The sequence below is a fragment of the Nomascus leucogenys genome, chromosome 4 (genome assembly GCF_006542625.1).
Source record: "Nomascus leucogenys isolate Asia chromosome 4, Asia_NLE_v1, whole genome shotgun sequence".
Taxonomy (NCBI): domain Eukaryota; kingdom Metazoa; phylum Chordata; class Mammalia; order Primates; family Hylobatidae; genus Nomascus; species Nomascus leucogenys.
In genome coordinates, this window is record NC_044384.1 from 62,450,684 (window position 1) to 62,476,433 (window position 25,750).

The window sequence follows — 25,750 nt, forward strand, 5'->3', positions numbered from 1 at the left end:
TTTAGAGTTGCAGCATTTTCAGGCATCAAATAAGTGCAAGTGCACATCATAAAAAATTCTAATTTACCCTTTTTGGGGGTCAATTTGTATTTTTTTTTTTTTTTTGAGACAGAGTCTCGTTCTGTCACCCAGGCTGGAGTACAGTGGTGCGATCTCAGCTCACTGCAGCCTCCACCTCTTGGGTTCAAGCGTTTCTCCTGCCTCACTCAGCCTCCCAAGTAGCTGGGATTACAGGCATGTGCCACCATGCCTGGCTAATTTTTGTATTTTTAGTGGAGACGGGGTTTCACCATGTTGGCCAGGCTGGTCTCAAATTTTTGACCTCAGGTGATTCACCCACCTTGGCCTCCCAAAGTGTTGGGATTACAGGCGTGAGCCACTGCGCCTGGCCAAATTTGTATTTTTTATATAATGTTTACAAATATGACCTAAATGAAAACCAGATAAAATTGACAATTGCAAATAATTACCAATTTTAAATGTGGCAAGAATGACAGAGATGGCACTAAAGGAGCTCAATAAAGCCTTGGGTTCTGGACTCAAATCTGTCTTTTAATAATTGTGGCACATTGGGCAGGTCACTAAACCTCAGTGAGGCACACTTTTTCATTATTGCAAGGATGGAATGAAAGCCACAAAGCATTTTTCTGATTTTCCTACACTTGAGAGTTGTGTAGGAAACAAAGTGGATGAAATGTATGCAAAGAAATCAAATTAGGTAAAACTGACATGAATTTGCACATTTGAAAGGCTCATCACTCCTTCATAAAATAGACAGTTATTCTCAGCTTCTGAACTGAAACTTCACGAATGGGATTATCAGAGTAAAAGGACTTTTTAGTTCTTCGGTATTGAAATCCCTTTAAACAGGATGTAAGTTCTCCCTACGTCATCAACAATGAATAGCACATGTGCTGTACAGTGAAAGTTAGAATGATACGTTTCTTAATTGCCGAAGTATTCCCGTCAAAAGACAATGAGTTATATTTTGGAAGAAGTGGGACTCTAGTAAAAACACACAGACCTGAAAGCAGTGCATTAATTATTTTATTAATTTCTTCTTTTTACATTATGGGAAACATTCATCTATTTACAATATTTTTTTGTTCACACACAATCTAGGTAAATAAGCCTATGAAATTCCAATTCATAAAGCCATAAAAATGTTCCCCACCCCTCCATCTGAAGGCTTTCAAATGAATCTTTTTTTTTCCAAACCAAAATAATTTTTAAAAATTACATTTGGGAATTCAGATATGCTAGTGATTTACATTCCAGTTATTTAAAATATGCATCTAGACATGTTTTAAAAAAGAAATGGTAAATTCACAAGGATAAGGCTTAAATGAAAGTGGTAATGCACAGTAAAACATTAAGGAAACATCTATAAATAACAGAAATATATTACAATAAATTAGTTCTATTTACCATTTCAAATATTAAAAATCTTTAATCCATTTCTTCATCTCTCTTTACAAAAAGGTTATGTGAATTGTATGGAAACATCTGCAAAAAATATAATAAATACTTAATTTCTTTGAACGTTTTTTGATGTGGGAGACAAACTTCTTTTGTAATCCCCCCCTCCCCAAGAAAATGCCCAACACCTTTATACCAAAGTTAAACAAAATAAGTAATTTTTCAGGGTACACACATTTTCCATTATGAACTAAAAAACATTTCTACAAATTACATCAAAAAGAACAATGTAACAAAGGTTATGCTCATGAATGTCAGTTTCAGGGGTCAAGCAGCATTGTGTGGGGTCATGTTCTAACATCAATAATTAGCCTTTTATAAAGTGTTTGTACAATTTAAATTGTATTTTCAAGGAAGGCAAAGATCATGATGCCCTGTAGGCCTTGAGCTAAAAGATTTAAAATTCTTACCAAAAATAGCTTATGAATATACAAATACCGTTCACTTAGACAAGATAAATAGGCCTTCTCTTGTCTCTCTTTAAAATATCATGGGCTAAATTAGTTTCCAAAGAAAATATTGTAGGATGATCTTGAATCGTATTAGAAATCTATTTCTTAATCCAAATCTTAACTCCACCTCAGGGCACGGAGCTGTAATTGTGAGCATGGGTCTTGGGATGAAGGCTGCTTCTTTCATATTAATCTGTGAGTTCCAAGTCATTCTCAGTATTGAATGTGACCATAGGCTACCCAAGTGGCAGTCGGCCCTACTCGATGCAAGCTTTGTGTGACTTTTAATTGCTGCTACAAGGTAAAGAAAAGGTGTATTCTTTTTAAAACTAGCAAATACTTGAAACTCAAAATCTCTGTATGCTCCAATTTCACAAAGCACTCAAAGTGCTTTGTTCACCCTAGTTAAAAGTTGGTTCGTTGGTTTCAAAATAAGTGAGTAGCCCTTTTCTTGTAAACCACAGCAGTAAACATTTGTGCCCTGTTTATAAAGGTAGCTCAAAGCATCGATGGCTCTGAGAGGTAGCGAATTCTCTAGTGGTTTTAGAATATGTCCGTGAAAATATTTGTTGCTAGAACCCATCACCTCTCTTAATTTCATAAGTAAAATTAAATTAGCACCTGGCTATGAGAGTGTATTATTTTAAAAAGCTTCTCTGGTGCAAGCATGTTTGATGTATGTTTTTAAAAGTCTTTCGTTTTTAATTTCTAATGCTTTAGGATGTGAGCTGGACATAAAATGCCATTGATACTTAAGATTGCCACATCCTAAGTGTTTAAACTGCGACGAGTAAGGGCATTTAAAGACAACTTCAGCTAGACACCAATACATACTGCCTATCAATCAAGACTAAAAATCTAAATCAACACTGCCAAAAGCCTTGATTTCTTTCAGCGTTTATGAATCATGACTCCCCCCACCTCTTCATGGCTGTTGACCCTGGCAGGTCAAGTTTCTTCTCTCACTACCTGGAACCTCAAGATGACAGCGGCAGCTCTTTTAAATGAGGCAGCATGTCTATAGGGGCAAAAATTTATTTCAGCCATTTGACATAGGACAGAATCCTATGCTAGGTATTACTGGACTCTAGTAGTGAGAGGAGACGAAAGGAGAAAATATATCTGAAATATGAACTACTTGGGTTAAAACAGACGGATGTGTAGCATTCAAAGGAATGGTAGGAAAACCCAAACTCTTCTCCGAAAACAGCCTTGCTGCCATTTACAGCGCTTTATAAGCAGATATGTACTTATATATGTGGAATCAGGTAGGCCCACCTGGATGGACACTTAACAAATTAATAGAACCAACACTTTCCCTTTAAAAACAGCCGCCACGACAACAATATAAATATACACAGTACAATAAGAGTTGAGAAAACATTTCAGGTCTAGATTTTCTTAATAATAGAACAAAAAAATCCCTTATGTAGTATCCTAAACCATCAGTGCCTCCTTTGCCTTGCTTCATGTTATTGCCTTTCAGAATAGATTAATTTCCCTGAAAGATCGAATTTACAATCTTCTGCTGATTGAGACATTTGAAGCTGTGATTGATGAAGTAACAGTGAGGCAGTTTGTGCAGCTGTGAGTGTGCAGGTGCCCCCAGCACCTGCAGATTTCGCTTCTCCCATCCTTGCTACACATCCAGGTCCCCCACCCCCAGGTCAGGCTTGGTCCCCTCTCTCTGTGTCCCTCATGGATTCCAGTGAGATGGTGTGATTTCTGAGGTTGGGAATAAAGTGCTCCATCTGCTTTTTAAAACGAATAACCATTTAGGGAAATAAAGGGAATCGGAGGCCTAGTTTCTTTCATGTGGAAGACGGTAAGTCCCAAAGGATCACCCTGTGATACTGGATTTCTGAAATACCCTATGGTTTTATATTGCTGAACAGACTAGCTCGAGAGAACTGAGGATGGCGGGTGACCTAAAGGCATCACTTCTACACAGGTGGGTTTGGCTTTGCCCAGAAAATAAAGGGTTGGATCTCAGTATGAGGCAGGGTGACGGCATCAGGACAGGGGGCGAAGCTCAGTGAAGAAGAAGATGGGCAAACGGGTACGGGAAGTGGGGGGCTAAAGGGGGACTGGGGAGCGGCTCCTGCGAGATGGACAACTACACCACGACAGTGGAAGTCACTGAGCTCGGAAACAGACAGGCTCGGAGGGGAAGAGGGAGTCGGCAGAGGGGTTGCAGGGGGAGGAGGGGACAGATACTTGGCGGCGGCGGCCGGGCTGCAGGGCGCTCAGAGCCGGGTCTGCGCCTCGGGGATGTAGATCTCGATGCTCTCGGCGCTCTCGGTGGCCGAGTTCTGGCGGACGGACGCGGCGCGCTTGGCTGCCATCAGGCGCTTGCGGGCCTCCTGGCGCTGCGAGCTCTCCAGCGAGCGCTCCCGGATCAGCGGCGCGGGGCCCTTCGCCGGCTTCTTTGGCACTGGAGGAGGGGCCCTTCTCTCCTGATCAAAGCAGAAGGTTCAGGACATTACACAGCTTCTCAGGACAAGCTTGGGAAAAACTGGGATAGGTCAGTAGTTAGAACACACATTTTTTACCTAGGGGTGATTAGTTCTGATCTGCACACTGCATATCTACTTTTTTCTTCATTATTCTGGCTTGGGTATTCAAAAGATGCAGGAAAAAAAAAAAATCCCGGTAAGCTTAAGGCCCAGGGTAAGGCTGGGCTGCAGAACTGGGTCTCTCCAAGGGAAGGAAGTGGGTATTTTAAAGGCCCCCTGCGGAAAGCCTGCGGCTCCCAGCACATTGAGTGTGGTTCTCTCTGGAGACTCCAAACTCCTCCCGGTGCCAGAGATGGGCCAGGAAGCAGCGGCTGCAGCAGCATTTTAGAACCCCTGCATCCCCCCTCTAAGGATGCAAGTCACCGGGTGCAAGCTTGGTTCAGAGCTTAAAAACATCTCCGCCCTGTCCCCCGCCCGCCCACCGTCCCCTTCCCACCAAACCTAAATAAACAAAGGAGGAAGAAAAGATATCAGATTGTGTTCTTTAGCTTTGTTGGTGCTACACCAGGTTAGACCCTTTTGCACACCACACACGAACACACAAGCAATATACAATATACAGGGTCACGGGAGAGGGAGGCCATTGATATTTCCTACACTCGAGAGTTGAGTCAGTTCCAAGGTGACTCTGACTAGGGGCCTCGGGATAACTGCGGTGGCCCAGGAGGCAATTCCAATCACAGGGGCAGAAACTGTGCCATGAAAAGTTGACACAGGATGAAAGAGGTCATTCCTCTTATCAGCAGCAAACTATGAAACGGGCGGATATTTTCAATGCCACTGCAAAAACAAAAGACAGTCATCTCTTTGGCATTAAAAAAAAAAGCAGCAGGAAAGAATGGCATCTAGACCACAAAGGATTTTTAGGGAAAGAAGTTTGAAGTTGTAGACCGTGAAAGGGTGCACATAAAACTGATGTTTTCATTTTAAATAAAATACCCTCCATTCTCATAAAACGAAGCGTGAACATTATCTTAAAATATGGTTTCGGTGATTCTCCAAAGAGTACTCTTTGTGTATTAACACCAATGCTCAGCACAGCAATTCCTCCCTGCTTGCCAGAGCAAGTGCCTAGTTCAACTTCTCACCCTGGAGCTGCCCCACCGGCTGTCTAAGGTGGAGTCTGTGTGGCTTAAAAGAGAAAAAAGGAGGGCCTGGAGTGCAAACTATATTCTACCAACTCTATGCTGGTTCATTTTTCTCCTCGGTTCATGGGGTGATGAAAAGCTCTGATCATAGGCAAAGTCCACTAAAAAACTTAAAAATCAAGCTAACTAATGATTTACTATGTAAATATCAATAGGTTACATATACCAATTCTTAGCATCACTTCTTTCAGACATTTTAAATCTTCATTGTGGAATAACTCAGTGGATATTTTTAGAAATATGAAAACTGGATATTTTTTAGTCATTTTCCTTTCCTTATACATTTTGATTTTTTAAACAATGATTATTATTATTATTATTATTGAGACAAGGTCTCGCTCTGTCACCCAGGCTGGAGTGCAGTGGCGCAACCACGGCTCACTGCAGACTCAAACTCTCCGAGTTCAAGCAATCCTCCCACCTCAGCCTCCCAAGTAGCTGGCACTACAAGTGTGTACCACCATGCCCAGCTAATTTTTGTACTTTTTGTAGAGACGGCGTTTCACCACGTTGTTGCCCAGGCTGGTCTTGAACTCCTGGACTCAAGTGATCCACCCGCCTGGGCCTCCCAAAGTGCTGGGATTACAGACATGAGCCACCGTGCCCGGCCAACAATGATTATTTAAATAATAATAATAATAATAATAATGAATGAGAAATTAGATGGATCAGCTCTGGAAACTAAATTACCAGTGTGTGTGCATTTGTAGTGTTTTCTTAAAATAAGACTGATTTAAAGCTTATCTAGCAGACAGTTTTAAACACAGATTAAAGAAAACTAGATTGGGTACAAATGTTTGGCTTCCCAAGTGAGAGGCCACGTGTACATCAACAGTACTTTCCAACTTAACACTACAACCCCCATTTTGATGGTGACAGAATTGGAAATGGGGGACAGTGATGAGAGCATCACCCTCCTGTCACGTACAGATGGTCCCTTGGGACTGGAATTTTCCTGGGAGCCCATTGACCCCAAGAACCCTGAAAACATGGTATGCGGTAGCAGAATGGATTAGATTGCTGTTAGCTTTCTGGTAGGTGAGGGGACCTGAAAAGAATAGGGCCACCAGCATTTCAAGGGAACAGCCATTCCAATTTTCAGAGGTTGATTCTCTTGGAATTATTTGACCTGAGGCCATAGGAAAGCAAAGGGTTAAAAAAGTCACGTTTGACATGCCAGCCTGGGGAGCTGGACATTGGATACCTGTGTGAGCCTCGTGGAACACCATAATCAAATGTGAAAATTACAGTTGATTAATTAAAGTAAAAGAATTTAAGTCTTTATTTCTAAACTGTTGCATGAGGACCCCAGTGAGCAATATTCCCCAAGGCAAATCAACCAAAAGCAAAACTCTTTTGAAAAAAAAAAAAAAAAACCCAACATTTATGTAATTACTGTGAAACTTTATGGTATATAATTTTAGACTTGAACAACAGTAATTTCTTTATTACTATATTTATGAAATGATTATCAAAGTCAATTATTTTTCAGGGCATCCTATTTTTCTTGAAAACACATCCTAGGGCTGTAAGGAAGTTGAACTCTTGTTTTATGGATTCATGCACTGAAGATGTCATTTATTTTAGTTTAAAAAGCAAAATGGAGGCAGTTCCTTCCAGTGACTAAAATGGTTTAACTTAAAGTTTAATTAACAAAAAAAGCCACATTCCCATTTTCCAATTCACAAAGACAGGTTTTTCTTTAAAAATATGCCTGAAACATATTACAGATAATATCCCAAATGATTACTATGTAAACATTGTCATTACAATGAAATTAATATGATATCAGCTCCATTTCACATTGTAAACAGCAGGACTGAATGCAGAAGCCTATTTAGACTGTCCAGTGTTTGTGCAGGTTTTTAAATGAACCATACAAAATCTACATTGTTCTACCTTCTTGTCAAGAGGATCCATCTGTTTCCAATTATTGGCCTTTAACTGATGAAGTTCATCAAATTTCATACTAATATTTTCTATGGACAACTGCAGCATGTCCCAAAACCCCGCCAAATCCTGGGAGGTGGGTCTTGGATGAGCATTAGGATTCTGCACAAGAGAAAGAAAAACATTCACGCTTTAGAGGCAATTCTTGACAAGCACAGGGCCAAAAAGGCATTTTCAAATATTTCAAACAACATAAGGAGGACGAGTTCCTTTTGGTTTTCAGACGAGGTAAAAGTGAGGTTACAAATGTTAATTTTATACACTCATCCGTTTGAGTCAGTGATTCTCAAATGTCAAGGTTGTAAAACTCTTCTGTTGTGATACCACATCTATCAATTCAATATGGTATGGGGGAAAGGTCTAAACATATGAAAAATTCCAGAATGTGTGATCTACTACAGGACGCATTTTAAAACACCATATTTAAATGAAAATGCCATTTCTGAAAAAAAAAAATACAGTGTATTATTATTAGAGTTTGTATTCGACTACATGGCATACAATTTATTCAGAGAACAGATATGGAATCTAAAATAAGATTAGTTTAAATATTCATGTTAAGTAAAACACTAGGGTAAACAAATGATTAGTAATAAAATATTGATTTTCAAAGCACTATGTGTTTAATAATTAAGATGTTTACTAATATAGGAAGTAATTTTATCATAGGAAGTAATTTTATCATATGACTGCTTTGAAAAAATCATTTGGAAATTCATTCATTTTAAACTGACCATAAAATAATATAGCAAATGTGAGAACACATTGTCTCTACATACAGATATCTATATGTCTATAATGACCCATTTGCTAAGTAGTAGTAAACATTCTTTATTGTTTCAGGATTGACTTTCTTTGCCCCATCCACATATCTCTGATAACAGAACGTATAAACCTGAATTTATATGCCCTAAGACAGAAAAAATACAGCTAGAAGACTGAAAATGTCATACTCTTTTTTAATCACTACGTGCAGCAGTAGCTAAGGCATTCATGGTTAGATGGGTGGCAGCCTCCGCATGTCAAGAGATCCTAGCTGGTATCTGTTTTGGTGACTGGACAGATTGTGAAACTCCATGTCATATAATAACATGAGGCCAGCGTATGCTTTTAAAACTAACCCCTAATAAAAATGATATCAGAATTTTGGAAAGTACAAGGTTGATGACCATCAAAATAATGGATTGGAAAGACGTTTTAAGTCCTTGGGTGCACCAGTATTATTGGCCTACCTCAAAATAAAAATAAATGAAGGCTGGGCCTGGTGGCTTACCCCTGTAATCCCAGCACTTTGGGAGTCCGAAGCGGGTGGATCACCTGAGGTCAGGAGTTCGAGACCAGCCTGGCCAACATGGCAAAACCCCATCTCTACTAAAAATACAAAAATAATCCAGGCACGATGGTGCACACCTGTAATTCCAGCTGCTCAGGAGGCTGAGGCAAGAGAATTGCTTAAACCTGGGAGGCAGAGGTTGCAGTGAGCCAAGGTTGTGCCATTGCACTCCAGCCTGGGTGCCAAGAGTCACACTCTGTCTCAAAAATAAATAAATAAATAGATAGATAGATAGATAGATATATTTATAAATTTATAGTTCCCAAAGTGCCCACAAGTTCTAAAGTTCATTAGAAGAAATACATTTTAAAGTTTGTAAATTTTTTTTAATTTACTAAATCAGAATACTACAGAGAAACCCTTTCATTAATTCAGGCATTGTTAGAATAGATTTTAATACTGAATCGAACACTTACAAACTTTAAAACTTATTTTTTTAATGAACTTTAGAATTATTAGGCACTTTGGGAACTATAAATTTATAAATATATCTATTTATTTACTTATTTTTGAGACAGAGCGTCACTCTGGTCGCCCACGCTGAAGTGCAATGGCACAATCTCAGCTCACTGCAACCTCTGCCACCCAGGTTCAAGCGACTCTCCCGCCTCAGCCTCCTGAGTAACTGGGATTACAAGTGTGCACCACCATGCCTGGCTAATTTTTGTGTTTTTTTGTAGAGATGGGGTCTCACGTTGTTGCGCAGGCTGGTCTTGAACTCCTGGCCAGAAGACCCTCCTGCCTCGACCTCCCAAGTGCTGGGATTACAGGTACAAGCCATTCTGCCCTGCCGATGTTTTCTGAAATGTATTTAACTCTGTATAATGGGCAACTCATTCCCTTCTCATAAAGAATCTCCTTGCTCCCACATCATTAAGAAGATAGACAGAGAAACAGAGAGAAGGCATTTAGGCTCAGCCATTCTCCAAATCAGTGAGTCATGTGACATACCATGCACAACAGTGGCAGCTCACTCCTTAATCCAAGACAGGCTGCCTTGGAGACCAGAGGTGGGTGCTGGAGGGGAGAGTGGGGAGAGCCAAGGGAGGCTGGGGTCCTTGGTTTAGTTATGTTGGAAGAGGCCAACTTTGGTCTACTCATTCTAAGCCTGAGAGTCTAGTTTGGGATAATGAGTAAGTGTTTTCAAAATAGAGCTATGATTTTTCTCCTCAGAATAGGAACTCAAGAAAGGAGGCTGGGTCTGGTTCTGACGAACCATGGTGACACTTTCATGCAGCTGTGGACCTAAGCAGTGCCGCCACCAGGCCACTGTGCCTCCTGGGGCAAAGGAGCATGGAGCTGAGTCCGCTCCGTGAGCAGGAGGAGTGAACTCAGATCCTGGGTGGGATTTATAAGGATTGTGGTTGAATAGACTGGGATTTGAATCTTGGCTCTGCCTTTTACCATGGGGCTGTGGACAAGTTTCTTAGCTTTTCCGTGCCCATTTTCCTAATCTGTAAACTGTCATTAAAATGTCACTATCGGACCAGGTGAGGTGGCTCATGCCTACAATCCCAGCACTTTGGGAGGCCAAGGTGGGAGGATCACAAGGTCAGGAGTTCGAGACCAGCCTGGCCAATATAATGAAACCCCGTCTCTACTAAAAAGATAAAAAATTAGCTGGGTGTTGTGGTGGGCGCCTATAGTCCCAGCTATTCGGGAGGCTGAGGCAGGAGAATTGCTTGAACCCGGGAGGCGGAGGTTGCAATGAGCTGAGTTTGCGCCACTGCACTCCCAGCCTGGGCAACACAGTGAGACTCTTCTCAAAAAAAAAAAAAAAAAAGTCACTATCAACTCCATGTGTTCTTTTTGAGCATGTAACCAGACCAGAAATCTAAACGCTTTCAGCATGGTGTCAGGCACATGTTAGGCTCTTGACTTTTTTTCTGGAGGGGCCTGTTTTGACCAGCATTGTGACTCTCTTCCCCCATTGTGCCTCAGTCTACCTAAAATATAAGAAGCATATTTTACCACCTATGCCCTTCTAGTGGCCAAGGAATGTGAGCCCATCAAGAACTAGGAAACGTCAAAAGCTGGCTTTCAGGAGGTTAACGTTTTCTAGAAATCTGCAAATTTTTGGGCCAGGTGCGGTGGCTCACACCTGTAATCCCAACACTTTGGGAGGCCGAGGAAAGTGGATCACCTGAGGTCAGGAGTTCAAGACCAGCCTAGACAACATGGTGAAACCCCATCTCTACTAAAAATACAAAAAATTAGCTGGGTGTGGTGGCAGGTGCCTGTAAACCCAGCTACTCGGGAGGCTGAGGCAGGAGAATAGCTTGAACCGGGAGGCGGAGGTTGCAGTGAGCCAAGATCACGCCACTGCACTCCAGCCTGGGCAACGAGTGAAACTCGGCCGGGCACAGTGGCTCATGCCTGTAATCCCAACACTTTCGGTGGCCAAGGCGGGCAGATCACCTGAAGTCAGGAGTCCGAGACCAGCCTGACCAACATGGAGAAACTCTGTCTCTACTAAAAATACAAAATTGGCCGGGTGTGGTGGCGCATGCCTGTAATCCCAGCTACTCGGGAGGGTGAGGCAGGAGAATCTCTTGAACCCAGGAGGCGGAGGTTGCAGTGAGCTGAGATCGCGCCATTGCACTCCAGCCTGGGCAATAAGAGTGAAACTCCGTCTCAAAAAAAAAAAAAAAAGTGAAACTCCATGTCAAAAAAAAAAAAAAAGAAATCTGCAAATTTTTCAAAACTTTTGTCTGCAATTTCATCTTTAAAATTTGTACAATGTTTACACTCTTCTTCATAATATACTTGCTCATCATATATTTCTTTTAACAAGATGTGTTGTGTTTTCCCTGTATTGTGTACACATTGACTTCCTTATGTACCTATTCCTCATGTACATGTTTGAGCAATATGGCTTTATATGAGCTTTCTTATATTTAAGGCACAGAGAATCATGTTGATTGAGATCTGTGACACATTAGCAAGTTTGCAAATTAGCAGGAGTTCTGTACCTGGCCCACAGCTAAAGTTTGATAGAATACTTGTTGGTTTGAATTCACTTATTAATACACTTACTAATATAAATGATCTCATAAACCAGAATAAATTTCTGAAAAACTGGAAGAAGAGTGAGTTTATTTTTTCTGAGAGAGGGGAAAATGAATTATAAATGTATGCGTATTGGGCAGGGGGTGGGAGGGTGTGGGACTAGAACTAAAGAGAAAAGAGAGATGGAGACTACCAACTTTTCCATACTTTATATTTTCTCTTGGTTGATCCCTGTCTACATAAACTTCTTTCAGTCTATATTTCTCCTTGTTAACAAGAAGTGGTTAAAACTCCAAAACTGGCCAAGTGCAATGGCTCACGCCTGTAATACCAGCACTTTGGGAGGCCGAGATGGGAGGATTGCGAGGTCAGGAATTTGAGACTATCCTGGCTAACACGATGAAACCCCGTCTCTACTAAAACAAACAAACAAACAAACAAAAAAATTAGCTGGGCATGGTGGCATGCACCTGTAGTCCCAGCTACTCGGGGGGCTGAGGCGGGAGAATCACTTGAACCTGGGAGGCAGAGTTGCAGTGAGCCGAGCCAAGATCACCCCATTGCACTCCAGCCTGGACAACAGAACGAGACTCCATCTCAAAAAGAAAAAAATCTCAAAAATCATGCCTGTCAATTGTTGGGGATAAAAGAAAAACAAAAAACCTCTAAGATCATATTTTAAGTAATTTAGATTGCTAATAATTGTCTTCACTTGCCAAAAGGTAAACAAATTGCTTTTCATTTTCTTTGTTTTAGATCCAGCTTGACCAACAATTGAGCAATAAAAGCTATTCTTGCAGGTTTTTTTTTTTTGAGACGAAGTCTCACTCTGTGGCCCAAACTAGAGTGCAATGAACCTCAGCTCGCTGCAACCTCCGCCTCCTGGGTTCAGGTGATTCTCCTGCCTCAGCCTCCCGAGTAGCTGGGATTACAGGCACCCGCCACCATGCCCAGCTACTTTTTGTGTCTTTAGTAGAGATGGGGTTTTGCCATCTTGGCATGGCTGGTCTCGAACTCCTGACCTGAGGTGATCCATCTGCCTTGGCCTCCCAAAGTGCTGGGATTACAGGTGTGAGCCATTGCGCCCAGCCTGTTTTGCTTTGTTTTTGCATGTCCAAGAAGGATGAATTCTTCATTTGTTTCAAGAAGATCAAATCTACACTTTGTGATGCCCTTGACTTCTGGCTTTTGAATTAAAACAGAGAACTCAGATTAGGAAATAGTCATTGATTGCTATTTTAGAAAGAAAATCACTATCCAAAATGATTTTTTTTGGGCAATATTATTTTTGAAATATCAAGCTGCTTTATATTTTGATAAGAACAATAAAATCAGAAAAGCCATGTGAAAGCCAGGAAAATGGAAAATTTTCAGTTACAAAAAAAGCAGGAAATAATTTTAACTTGATTGAATTTTTTCTTCTAAGATTATTTAAGTGAAAAATAAATATTTTAATTTTAAGACAACCAGGAAATAAGATTCATCAGAAAATTCTCTGTTCCAAGTGAGAGACTCCAATGGACCTTGACTTGGTTCAAAATCAGTTTTACTTTAGTTGGGCCAGTCTTGGTGACATGTTCTTCTCATGGCACTAGCAGGGAAATTGTAGAAGGAGAGTGTTACCTACCAGGTTTTCTTCACACAGTTCTCTGAACTGGTAGAATTTCTGGGCCATGAGAAGTTGGGCACTGCCCACTGCAGTTCGGATTTTTCCTAGAACTGAAAAGAGCAAACATACAAGAAATTTACACATCACGCTTCATTGTTGAGATTTAGTCTGGTAAAGCAAAGAGGAAGTTATGCTGTAATAATTAGGGAAAATGGCACACACACACACTGAACACTCATGCCCACCCAGACAGCCCAATCATTGTTGTTACCCTGTTGGTGTATGTCACAGAGGCTCCTGGGTTAAAGTAGTAAAATCAACTTGGAAAAACACATGCTCCTCCTGCATATTTCTTGGGAGCAATGGAGTTTTCCAGCACTGAATTTACCAAGAACTGGATGTTACCAAGAGAAGAGGCAAACAGTTGTTGCTTTTTTTTTTTTTTTTTAACTTCCTTTACCGCAAGGATGAATTTCAAGTGTTTACCAGTATAGTTCTGGATTGATGGAGTCAGCCGTCATGGTCGACTGGCTTGTTTTTCTAATACAAGCCCAAACACAAGGAAAGCAATACTAAACTAGAGGGGGAATCTCTTGGCACTCACCATATCCCGTCCATATCCTTTCTTATTTTTCCGGAGCTCAGCCACTGGTAGTGTCAGGAAAGAGCTATGGCTGATCGAAAAATTTTCTAAGGAGTGAACATGTTCAGCCTGTTGCCTAGAAAACGCCAGGGCCGTCCCAGCTTTTACACTCTGCAGCCCAATCTTTTTGTTAATATAGGGTGAATTCCCCAGGCACTGTGCTGAAAATCTCCGTCTCTGCAAGCAGGCTACTTCTTGTCTCCCCAGCAGTCTAAGGCACCTTTCAGCTGCCGGTAGGCGTGCTCAGACCGAGCGGAGCTGCTCTCCGCTGAGCAATGCCCAGCTCTGCAGTGTCCCTGGGGCTCGCCTGCACCCTTCGGGACTGGGTGCAGCTGCCCTGCTACCCACCAGGGTGTTCTTAACATGCTCTTATGGTCGGGAAGGAAGGAATAAAAAAACTAGAGCAGGAGAACTTCTCAGAAGAGCACTTGCCCCTCTGGAAATCTTCACGGGGAGATATAGTACAGGATTTAAGCAATCCCGTTGTTCTGAATTTACAGAGCCAGGTACCCGAGTGGAATGAAGCCTTTCTCAACCTCATTCCCCACAAATTCTGAGCGACGGAAACCGAAAAATAAGAAACTCCATTCTGGCCCAGGGTTTTCTAGCAATTAGCTCCTTTGTTTTAAACTTTTAGGCTAGATAATGGTTTCTGATGCACATTCCACCTAGGTGTTACTCAACTATTTCAGTGTTCCCACAAGTCACTCTGTGCATTTGTATTTCCTCTAATATGTTACCAGCCACACCAAACAGCTCACAGGCGGATATTTGCCCCCTCCCTCCATGATCTCGAGGGGGTCTCCCTTGACAGCTGTCTAGCAGCAATTTCTTAAGCCTAAGTTTTTAACTATTTTTCTGCTCTGCTTTTAAAATCTCTTGGGATGGTTATCCTTTTCCTCTTTAACTAATAAATCAATTGTGCAAGACCTCCTCTCCTTTTCTTAACATCCCCAGAAAGGACAGCTTATGGAGACACAAGGCCTGAGTGGGCCAGAGTCCTAACCAGCTACTGTCTGGACAAGTCACTATCTCTACTTTCCCATATGTAAAATGGGGCTAATGGTACCTATCTGGAGGGTTGTTGGGAAGGTTAAAGGCGTTAGTGTACTTGAATTGCTTAGGACTGTGTTGGATTTACAGTAAGCACTTAATAATTATTTGTTATTATCTAGGATCAGAAACCTCTACCTCTTCTATGGGTGTGCCCACTGTGAGAGCCACACTTGCCCTGGCTAGGAGAGAAGAGGAAAAAACAAAGTCTGGATGATCTAAGGTGACTGGACATCTTGGTCTCCTGGGACAGGTATGCTCTCTGGGTGACCTGTTCCAGCTCCAAGAAGGTATATGGAGCAGGCACTTCCTAAGTGAGCATGTTGCTGTAGGTAAGCTCTGAGGTTTATGGAAACCTCTCTGAATTATCTTGCTGAAGGGTAGGACTGTGAGATTGGCAAATCTCAGAATGAATCCTGGGAGGTTATGACCAGGGTACCTAGGTCTCCACTTTGATGGCTGGGTTCCATAGTTCCTGGGAGCTATCGCAGAAACTCCAGCTATTCTGACTTACCTAAAAACTTTGAGCTGATGGTTCTCAATTATGTCTGATACCTGAGCTATATAATAGACTGCCATAATAAAAGTAACTGAGTAAGACAGTGATTCTCAACAGAGGAGACAGCACTGTTCTAAGCCATTATTCGGGCAACATGCAACCACACAAGTTGGGGCTAACTCAGATGTCTTCTCAAAAGTAAAACAAGGGACATCTTTCTTCATTCAGCATGGCCTGGTAAGAGCCCTGGCAAAGTATCTGGGGTGGAGTTGTGGCCCTTCTGTTTCCCGGGCTTTTGCCGTTATGTTCCTTGCATGGAAATTCCCTACTGGCTCCAGGATACTTGCATTTCCTGTGTCCAGGAGATGACCTTTCCTAGGCCCAGGGTGGGGAGATGACTGCTTGGGCCTAGAATGAGATCATGAAACAGGGAAGCTTGGGAGAAGCAGATGACAACTCATATTTCCTTGTCCTCCACACTTTCTTTACCAGAGAACTAAAAACTCACTTTAATTTTAAGAAAGAAGCTGTAATGGAGGTTTTATTTGTTTTGTTTTGTTTTGTTTTGTTTCCATTAGACACTCACTGTGTGTGTGAGGTAAGTGCTTTCCTCCAAAAGTAAATTTCACATTTGTTGCACATGCCTTGAGGAAGTTGACATTAATAAACAATAAATGGTAAACACCACTAGAAGTAAAAAGTGGAAATAAAAAGGCTGAAAGTTGGTAAAGAAATGAAATGAAGAAGAAAGAAGCATCTCGATGTTGCTTTGAAACTACTCTAAAATGTTCAATACCAACCTTCAGGGTGGAAAAAAAAAAAAACAGTTGGCCCTCTGTATCCATGAGGTTTTGCATCTGTGAGTTAAACCAACCTTGGTTGGGTCTCACTATGTGGCCCAGGCCGGTCTTGAACTCCTGGGCTGAAGCAATCCTCTCGCCTCAGCCTCCCAAAGTGCTGGGATTACAGGTATGAGCCACCGCATCCTGCTGAATTTGTTTTCTTTTTCCCTTTTCTCTCTTTCCTATGAAATGAAGCCCTACAGATAAAATATATGTTCTCCACTCCTATCCCATTCCTTTTCATCCCCAGAGGAAACCATTGCAGTAAAGAATGACTATTTCAGTCCCATCACTGAGTTCATAAGGTCTGTTTTCTGGTCCTGGAAAGGTGATAGCTAAGGGTCTTTTTGAGTGTTAGATTGGGGCAATCTCACTAGCACAGTAGCACCCATAGCTAACATCAGCAGATTTTCTCTGAAAGTTAGAATGGGGGTTTTAAAGCTCTATGGATGTTGAGTTGATCTCTTTCACATTCTGGTCATGCTTTTTTTTTTTTTTTTACAGATTGTTCAACCCAGATGTGGTTAACAGTTTTTGCCACCCATCTCCCTTAGGGCACATTCAAGTGCATCTTACAGAATAATTTTCTCTGCTGTGTCACCCAGGCAAGCCGTTTAACCATGACTCATACCATCCATTTGTGTGATACTTAATCAGATAATAAGCCTTCTATTGCTGGGCAGTTCTTTTTATATAAGTAAATCTAGCCTCCCCAGACACCGTATAGGCACCTGATGGTGAGGCCTATAGACTCCTCCCTTTCCTTCCCTTCCCCAGCTACTCTGTTAATCTGTCCCTCAGTGGAAGTACAAAACAAAACAGAAAATGCAGCTGAATGGAATTCCTCCTATTTAAGAAGTAAGCACTCTTTATAAACTCCCCCACTTACAATTCTTCAAACCTCTCACTCCACAATAGACATTTAAGAAGACCCACAATAGAGAGGACAGGCCTGGGTTAGTGAATCACATAAAGTCAGGAGGAACTTTTGGGAGGCCTTTGTGAATATGTGTTTACTTAAATTATCATCACTTAGTATTTCAAAACTCACAAACAGGCATCTAATTAGATCCTCGCAGGACCCTGTGAGGCAGAGCAGATAACTTCATTTGAGAAAACCTGTGCTCAAACTACAAAGTTTCTTCCCCACGGACACCTGCTGTGGCCAGTCCCCCTCTTCTGACCCCAGTCCATTTGGGCTCTCTTCTCTCTAACACTCACACAAGATTGTGTCTGAATCTACTTAAGTGGAAGCTATCCGAGTGTGATGTCCTTTTTTTTTCTTTACTGTGGTAAGAACACTTAACATGAAATCTACCCTCTTAACAATATTTAAGTGCACAATGTAGTTTTGTTAATTGTGGCGCAGTGTTGTACAGCAGATCTCAAGAACTTATTCACCTTGCATAACTTTAGATCCACTGAACAGCAATTCCCCTTTCCCTCTCCCCCAGACCATGGCACCCACCATTCCACTCTCTGTTTCCTGAGTTTTGACTATTTAAGATACGTCACATAAGCAGAATCATGCAGCATTTGTTCTCCAGTGACTGGCTTATTCAACTTAGCATATAGTCCTCCAGGCTCATCCATGTTGTTGCATATGGCAGAATTTCCTTCTTTTTCAAAGCTGAATAATATTTCATTGTATATTTATACCACGTTCCATTTATCCACTGAGTGTGATTTCTGTTTATTTATGTGTTTATTTATTTATGAATGGGGTCTCACTGTGTTGTCCAGGCTGGAGGACAGTGGCTATTCATAGGCATGAACATGGGCTACTATAGCCCTGAACTCCTTGCCATAGCCTTCTGAGCAGCTGGGACTGCAGGCATGCACCACCATGCCAGGCTGCATGTAATTTCTTTATCAACATTTCCCAGCCAGTGCCAATGGATAGGGGTGAGTGGCGTAATAAGTTAGTGGGAGAGTTGGAAGAAATTTGCCAAGCCTGATCACTGTCCCACATTAGGAAGCAAGAGCACAAAGCAAATCCATCGACCTGAAGTGACTGGCAGGCAAGGCAATTTCAATCCTGAACAGAAAAGAGGAACCAGGGACACCTTGAAAGAGATGGTGGGTGTTTCAAGTTCTGTTTTTCTTTTAAAGATTATATGTCATAATGAGAAGCAGAGAACAACTATTTTGGCTGTGGGAAAGGGGAGTCTTTTATGCAAACTATGATTTGAAATCTCCTGACTACATTCAAAGACCCAGCCATTTAGAAGAGAGCATACCTCCTCTTTCCCACTGACCTCTGTGGGATAGGTTGTTATTTTGAGAAAAGAAGGTAGTATAAGAGGCACAGGGACGAAGAGAAAAAACACTTTCTTTTAACCCTCCCAGTGGTCTATGGCAAAGCTGCAAGGAGTTTCAGTGTGCTGGTGATCTTTTTGCTGGGTTAAAATCAGGATTACAAATCCTTAAGCATAATTAGCATATGCATCCTTTGCTATTTCAAGAGGAGTTAGGTCTCTAGTACTGAAAAGGCAGACGTGCTCATTTCTCTGACTGCTTTTTTTTTTTTTTTTTTTCTTTTGAGACAAGAGTCTCACTCTGTCACCCAGGCTGGAGTGCAGTGGCACGATCTCGGCTCACTGCAACCTCCAACTCCCGGGTTCAAGTGATTCTCCTGACTCAGCCTCCCGAGTAGCTGGGATTACAGGCATGAGCCACTGTGCCCGGCCTCTCTGACTGCTTCTAATTCTTACATGATGCTACACCTAACTCCACGATCATCAGACCTTACTTTAAGGCTCAGAAACAGAGAAGAATAGACATATTTCTTATATCCTCAAAGTAGTTTCCCTGAAGCCTGTATACGACAGACACCCCTGCAATGGATTACCTCTGACTGGCTCCCCGTGGTGAAGGTTACTACAGTAGATATGCTACATAGAACTCGTCACATTTTTCTGCCACCTACACTGTAATTCACCTAGTATGTTTCATTTTAGTCTAACTTTCTCTCTGGGCAATACAGGCATGCCTCAGACATATTGTGAGTTTAGTTCCAGACCACTACAATAAATGAATATCACAATAAAGTGAGTCACATGAATTTTTTGTTTCCCAGTGCATATAAAAGTTATGTTTACACTATACTGTAGTCTGTTAAGTGTGCGATAGCATAATGTCACAAAAAAGTACCTAATACTTTATTGCTAAAAAATGCTAATGGTAATCTGAGCCATCAGCAAGTCATAATCTTCTTGCGGAGGGAGGGTCTTGCCTCGATGTGGATGACTGCTGTGATCAAGGTGGTAGTTGCTAAAGGTAGGGGTGGCTGTGGCAATGTCTCCTTTTAAAATAAATTTTTTTTTCACTTTTTATTTTTTGTAGAGGCAGGATCTCGCTATGTTGCCCAGATTGGTCTCAAGCTTCTGGCCTCAAGCGATCCACTAATCTTGGACTCCCAAACTGCTGACATTACAGGCAGTAATGAGTCACTGCCCCAGCTGGCTGTGACAATTTTAAAAATAAGACAACAATGAAGTTTGCCACATCAATTGACTTTTCCTTTCATGAAAGGTTTCTCTGTTGCATGCAATATTTGTTTGACAGCATTTTACCCACAGTAAAACTTTTTTCAAAATTGGAGTCAAGGGGCCGGGTGCGGTGGCTCACGCCTGTAATCCCAACACTTTGGGAGGCCGAGGCGGGTGGATCACAAGGTCAGGAGATCTAGCCCATCCTGGCTAACATGGTGAAACCCTGTCTCTGCTAAAAAATAGAAAAAATTAGCCAGGCATGGTGGCGGGTACCTGTAGACCCAGCTACTCAGGAGGCTGAGGCAGGAGAATGGCTTGAACCCAGGAGGCAGAGCTTGAAGTGAGCCAAGATCATGCCACTGCACTCCAGCCTGGGCAACAGAGTGAGACTCCATCTCAAAAAACAAAACAAAACTGGAATCAAGGCTGGGCATGGTGGCTCATGCCTATAATCCCTGCACTTTGGGAGGCCAAGACAGGAGGATTGCTTGAGCCCAGGAGTTCAAGACCAGCCTAGGCAACATGGTAAAAACCCATCTCTACTAAAAATATGAAAAATTAGTCGGCATGGTGGCACATCCCTGAAGTTCCAGCTACTCAGGAGGCTGAGTTGGAAGGATCACCTGAGCCTGGGAAGTTGAGGCTGCAGTGAGCCATGATTGTGCCACCACACTCCAATCTGGGCAACAGAGGAGACCCTGTCTCAAAACAAACAAACAAACAAACAAAAAAATTGGAGTCAAAATCCTCTCGAAGCTTACCACTATTTTATCAACTACGTTGATGTAATATTCTAAATCCTTTGTGGTCATTTCAACAGTGTTCACAGCATCTTCACCAAGAGTAGATTCCATCTTAAGAAACTACTTTCTTGGCTCATCCATAAGAAGTAACTTCTCCTCTGTTCAAGTCTAATCATGAAATTATAGCAATTCAGTCACATTTACAGGCTTCACTTCTCATTCTAGTTCTCTTGCACTTTTTACCACATCTGCAGTTTCTTCCTCCACTGAAGTCTTGAACCCCTCAGTCATCCACGAAGGTTGGAATCAACCTCTAAACTCCTGCTAATGTTGATATTTTGACCTTTTCCCATGAATCATAAATGTTCTTAATGGCATCTAGAATGGTGATTCCTTTCCAGAAGGTTTTCTTTTTTTTTTAATTTTTAAATTATTTTTTCAAATTTTTGTAGGTGCATGGTGTATATATTTATGGGGTACATGAGATGTTTTGATATAGGCATGCAACGTGAAGTAAGCACATCATGGAGAATGGGGTATCCATCCCCTCAAGCAATCCCCTCAAGCATTTATCCTTTGGATTACAAATAATCCTCCAGGTTTTCAATGGACTTTGCCCAGGTCCATCAGAGGACTCACTATCTATGGCAGATACAGCCTTATGGAATGTATTTTTAACTAAGAAGACTTGCAAGTCCAAATGACTCTTTGATCCATAGGCTGCGGAATGGATGTTGTATTCCTCTGTTTTCATGCTACTGATAAAGACATACCTGAGACTAGGTAATTTATAAAGGAGAGATGCTTAATGGACTCACAGTTCCACATGGCTGGGGAGGCTTCAGTCATGGTGGAAGGTGAAAGGCATGTCATACATGGCGGTAGACAAGAGAGAATGATGATAGACAAGCGAAAGGCGAAATCCCTTATAAAATCATCAGATCTCATGAGACTTATTCACTACAATGAGAACAGTATGGGGGAACCACCCCCATGATTTAGTCATCTGCGACCAGGTCCCTCCCACAACATGTGGGAATTATGGGAGCTACAATTCAAGATGAGATTTGGGTGGGGACACAGCCAAACCAAATCAGATGTCATGTCTGCAGGCATGAAAACAACATTCATCTCCATGTACATCTCTATCAGAGCTCTTAGTTGACTAGGTGCATTGTCAATGAACAGCAATATTTTGGAAGAAATCTTTTTTTCTGAGCCATAGGTCTCAACAGTGGGCTTAAAGTGTTCAGTAAACCATGCTGTGAATAGAGATACTCTCATCTAGGCTCTGTTGTTCTACTTATGAGCACACTTTATAAAAGCACACAAATTTAGCATAATTTTTAAGGGCCCGAGACTTTTCAGAATGGTAAATGAGCATTGGCTTCGACTTCAAGTCACCAGCTGCCTGAGCCCCTAACAAGAGAGTGAGCCTGGCCTTTGAAACTATGAAAGGCCTACATGGCATCTCCTTCCAATAGAAGGCTGTTTTGTCTATTATTGAAAATCTGTTGTTTAGTGTAATCAACTTCATCAATGATCTTAGCTAGATCTTCTGGATAACTTACTGCAGCTTCTCCATCATCACTAGGAATTCACCCTGCATGTTTATATTATGGAGACAGTTTCTTTCTTTAAACTTCATGAACCAGTTTCTTTCTTTAAACTTCATGAACCAACGTTTGCTAGCTTCAAACTTTTCTTCTTCAGCTTCCTCACCTCTCTCAGCCTTCATAGAATTGAAGAGACTTGGCCGGGCGCGGTGGCTCATGCCTGTAATCCCAGCACTTTGGGAGGCTGAGGCGGGCGGGTCACCTGAGGTCGGGAGGTCGAGACAAGCCTGACCAACATGGTGAAACCACGTCTTTACTAAAAATACAAAATTGGTCAGTCATGGTGGCGCATGCCTGTAATCCCAGCTACTCAGGAGGCTGAGGCAGGAGAATGGCTTGAACCCGGGAGGCGGAGGTTGCAGTGAGCCGAGATCATGACATTGCGCTCCAGCCTGGGCAACAAGAGAGAAACTCTGTCTCAAAAAAAAAAAGAAATGAAGAGAGTTACAGTGTCGCTCTGATTAAGCTTTGGCTTAAGGGAATGTTGTGCCTGGTTTGTTCTTCTCTCCAGACCACTCAAACTTCATCCATATCAACAAAAAGGCTGTTTCACTTCCTTATCATTTGTATGTTCGCTTGGGTAGCACTTTTATTTTCCTTCAAGAAGCTTTCCTTTGCATTCACAACTTGGCTATCTGGCACAAAAAGCCTAGCTTCTGGCTTATTTTGACTTTTGACATGCCTTCCTCGCTAAGCTTAATCATTTATTGCTTTTGATTAAAAGTGACAGATTGTAACTCTTCATTTGAACACATGGAGGCCATTATTGGGTTATTAATTGGCCTAATTTAAATATTATTGTGACTCAAGGCATAGGGAGGCCTGAGGAGAGGGAGAGAGACAGGGGAATGGCGGGTCAGTGGAGCAGTCAGAACATAAACATCATTTATTGATTAAGTTCACTATCTCATACAGGCACGGTTCATGGAGCTCCAAAACAATTACAACAGTAATATCAAGGATCACTGATCACAAATCACCATAGCAGATAGAATAATAATGAAAACACTTGAGATACTGTGAGAATTACCAAAGTCTGACACAAAAACAGAAAATGGGCATATGCTTTTGAAAAGATGGTGCTGATAGATTTGGTCAACTCAGGGTTGCCACAAACCTTCAATTTGTTAAAAAAAAAAAAAAAAAAAAGCAGTATCTTCAAAGTGCAATAAAGCAATGCCAATAAAATGAGGTACACCTGTGTGTGGGAAAAAGTGTAGGTAGGGGGTCAGGAACAATCAGCTCACCAATTACCAGCTGTTGATCTTGGGAAAGTTATCAGACTCAGACTCTTTTTCCTTTAATGGCCATAATATCATCTTCATAGCATTGCTGATTACTTAATGGAATAATATAGGTAAACATGAGAATGCAGTAGGAATTATAACTCCTATAACTGATCCACATTCTTTAGTTCTTGGGCATTTACCTAAAAGGTGGCAGTATCCAAAAAAGGACATGATTTCTCCTGCAAATCTTCACACTCCAACCTCTCTCCCCAGTAGTGTGGATTAATTTGATGTCCTTCTTTTTTGCTGACTTTTATTCAGGCAGATTTTCACAAGTGTCACTGATTGGTGAATAATTTCTTTTTTTATGTGTATAAGAAATCCATAACAATTTTTCGGGGGCTCAGATTTTAGTGCCTCTCTGTATAATCTAGCACAGTTTCCCCTAGCCATCAGAGCTAGAACAGTGGCCAACTGGCTGCTGGGTGACAGACACACAGAGGAGACAGGACCTTAAAGCACACTGGACATTCAATCAGAGCCTTGCTCGGAAAACAGACTCACTGCAAAATGAAGGGTCAGAGCCCTCCTCAAGAATGGCAGCTTCTACGGCAAAACAAGGTCCACCTTCAGGTACAGATATGATGGCAGATAAACCCCACTAGCCTGTACAGCTATAGTCCCATCCTATTTTCCAGATTGTGCTTAGCCATGTGACTTGATGACACCATAAACCAATGGTCCCCAAACTTGGCTGATCCTTCACTGCTGCCCGTTAGTCCTTTGCAATGTGTTTGGTTACCTCCCTCTCTAACTCTAATTTCCTGAATCTTATCCATTTTCAACTCAACCCCTATTCCCTCATCTTCAACAACCTTGCCTCCTATGAGATGAAAATGGAGGGAATCAGGCATGAACACTGCTGTGATTTGGATGATAGTGTCTCCTCCAAAATTTATGTTGAAACTGAATCCCCAATGCAATAACAATAAGCAGTGGGGCATTGGGAGGTGATTAAGTCATGAGAGCTCGGCTGTCATGAATGAGGTTAGTGCCTTTATTAAAGGACTCAAGGTTGAAGGGACTGCCTCTTGCCCTTCTGACCCTACTGCCATGCAAGAACACAGGGTTTGTCCCCTCTGGAGGATGCAGCAACAGGCCTCATCTTGGAAGCAGAGAGCAGCCCTCACCAGACACACAACCTGCTGGCACCTTGATCTTGGATTTCTCCGCAACTAGAGTAATGGGAAGTAAATTTGTATTGTTTAAAAATTACCCAGTCTTGGCTGGGCGCGGTGGCTCATGCTTGTAATCCCAGCACTTTGGGAGGCCGAGGCGGGCGGATCACGAGGTCAGGAGATCGAGGCCATCCTGGCTAACATGGTGAAACCCCGTCTCTACTAAAAAATAGAAAAAATTAGCCGGGCGTGGTGGTGGGAGCCTGTAGTCCCAGCTACTTGGGCGGCTGAGGCAGGAGAATGGCGTGAACCCGGGAGGCGGAGCTTGCAGTGAGCCGAGATTGCGCCACTGCACTCCAGCCTGCGTGACAGAGCGAGACTCCATCTCAAAAAAAAACAACAACAACAAAAAAAAACCAAAAAAATTACCCAGTCTGGAGCATTAGGACAAATACCTAATGCATGTGGGGCTTAAAACCTAGATGACAGATTGATAGGTGCGGCAAACCACCCTGGCATATGTCTACCTATGTAACAAACCCGCACGTTCAGCGCATGTATCCCAGAACTTAAAGTAAAATTAAAAAAAAAAAAATTACCCAGTCTTTGGTATTTTGTTGGAGCAACACAAACAAACAAAGACAAATACTCTCAATGTTCTGTGTCTCTTAATACTCCTCCCCCACCAATCCCCTAAATCTTTCTGCCCCCACTCTAGTGTCTTCTCTACATCCACTATTCCCATCTACTTGTGTCCTTGGTCTGATTCTCTCCCTGCTACCCTGAGGCCTTGCTGTGTGAGCCACTGCCTCTCTCTGAACTCCTTCTGCCAGTGCCTTACCTGAGATGTCTGGCCGCATCCTCAAGTCTTTCCCATTCTAAGTGGGGCAACTCCTCCCAACCTCTTGGTCCCCTCCAGCTAACATAAAATTCCTCTTCTCCCCCTGTTATTGGCTG

The 25,750-nt window shown here is 42.1% G+C and overlaps 1 protein-coding gene across 10 annotated transcripts in view; it reads right to left on the reverse strand.

The window, feature by feature from the left end:
• Positions 1–1,029: 1,029 nt before the first annotated feature.
• Positions 1,030–25,750, reverse strand: part of DLGAP1 (DLG associated protein 1) — a 988,253-nt gene continuing 963,532 nt past the window's right edge. For all 10 annotated transcript variants that reach the window (XM_030810696.1, XM_030810698.1, XM_030810695.1 and 7 more), the window contains 3 exons: positions 13,515–13,606; positions 7,495–7,647; positions 1,030–4,387 (listed from right to left, as the gene is read on the reverse strand). In XM_030810696.1, coding sequence (XP_030666556.1) covers positions 4,178–4,387; positions 7,495–7,647; positions 13,515–13,606 — 455 coding nt within the window. In that variant the 3' untranslated portion in view covers positions 1,030–4,177. The remainder of the gene's footprint in view (positions 4,388–7,494; positions 7,648–13,514; positions 13,607–25,750) is intronic.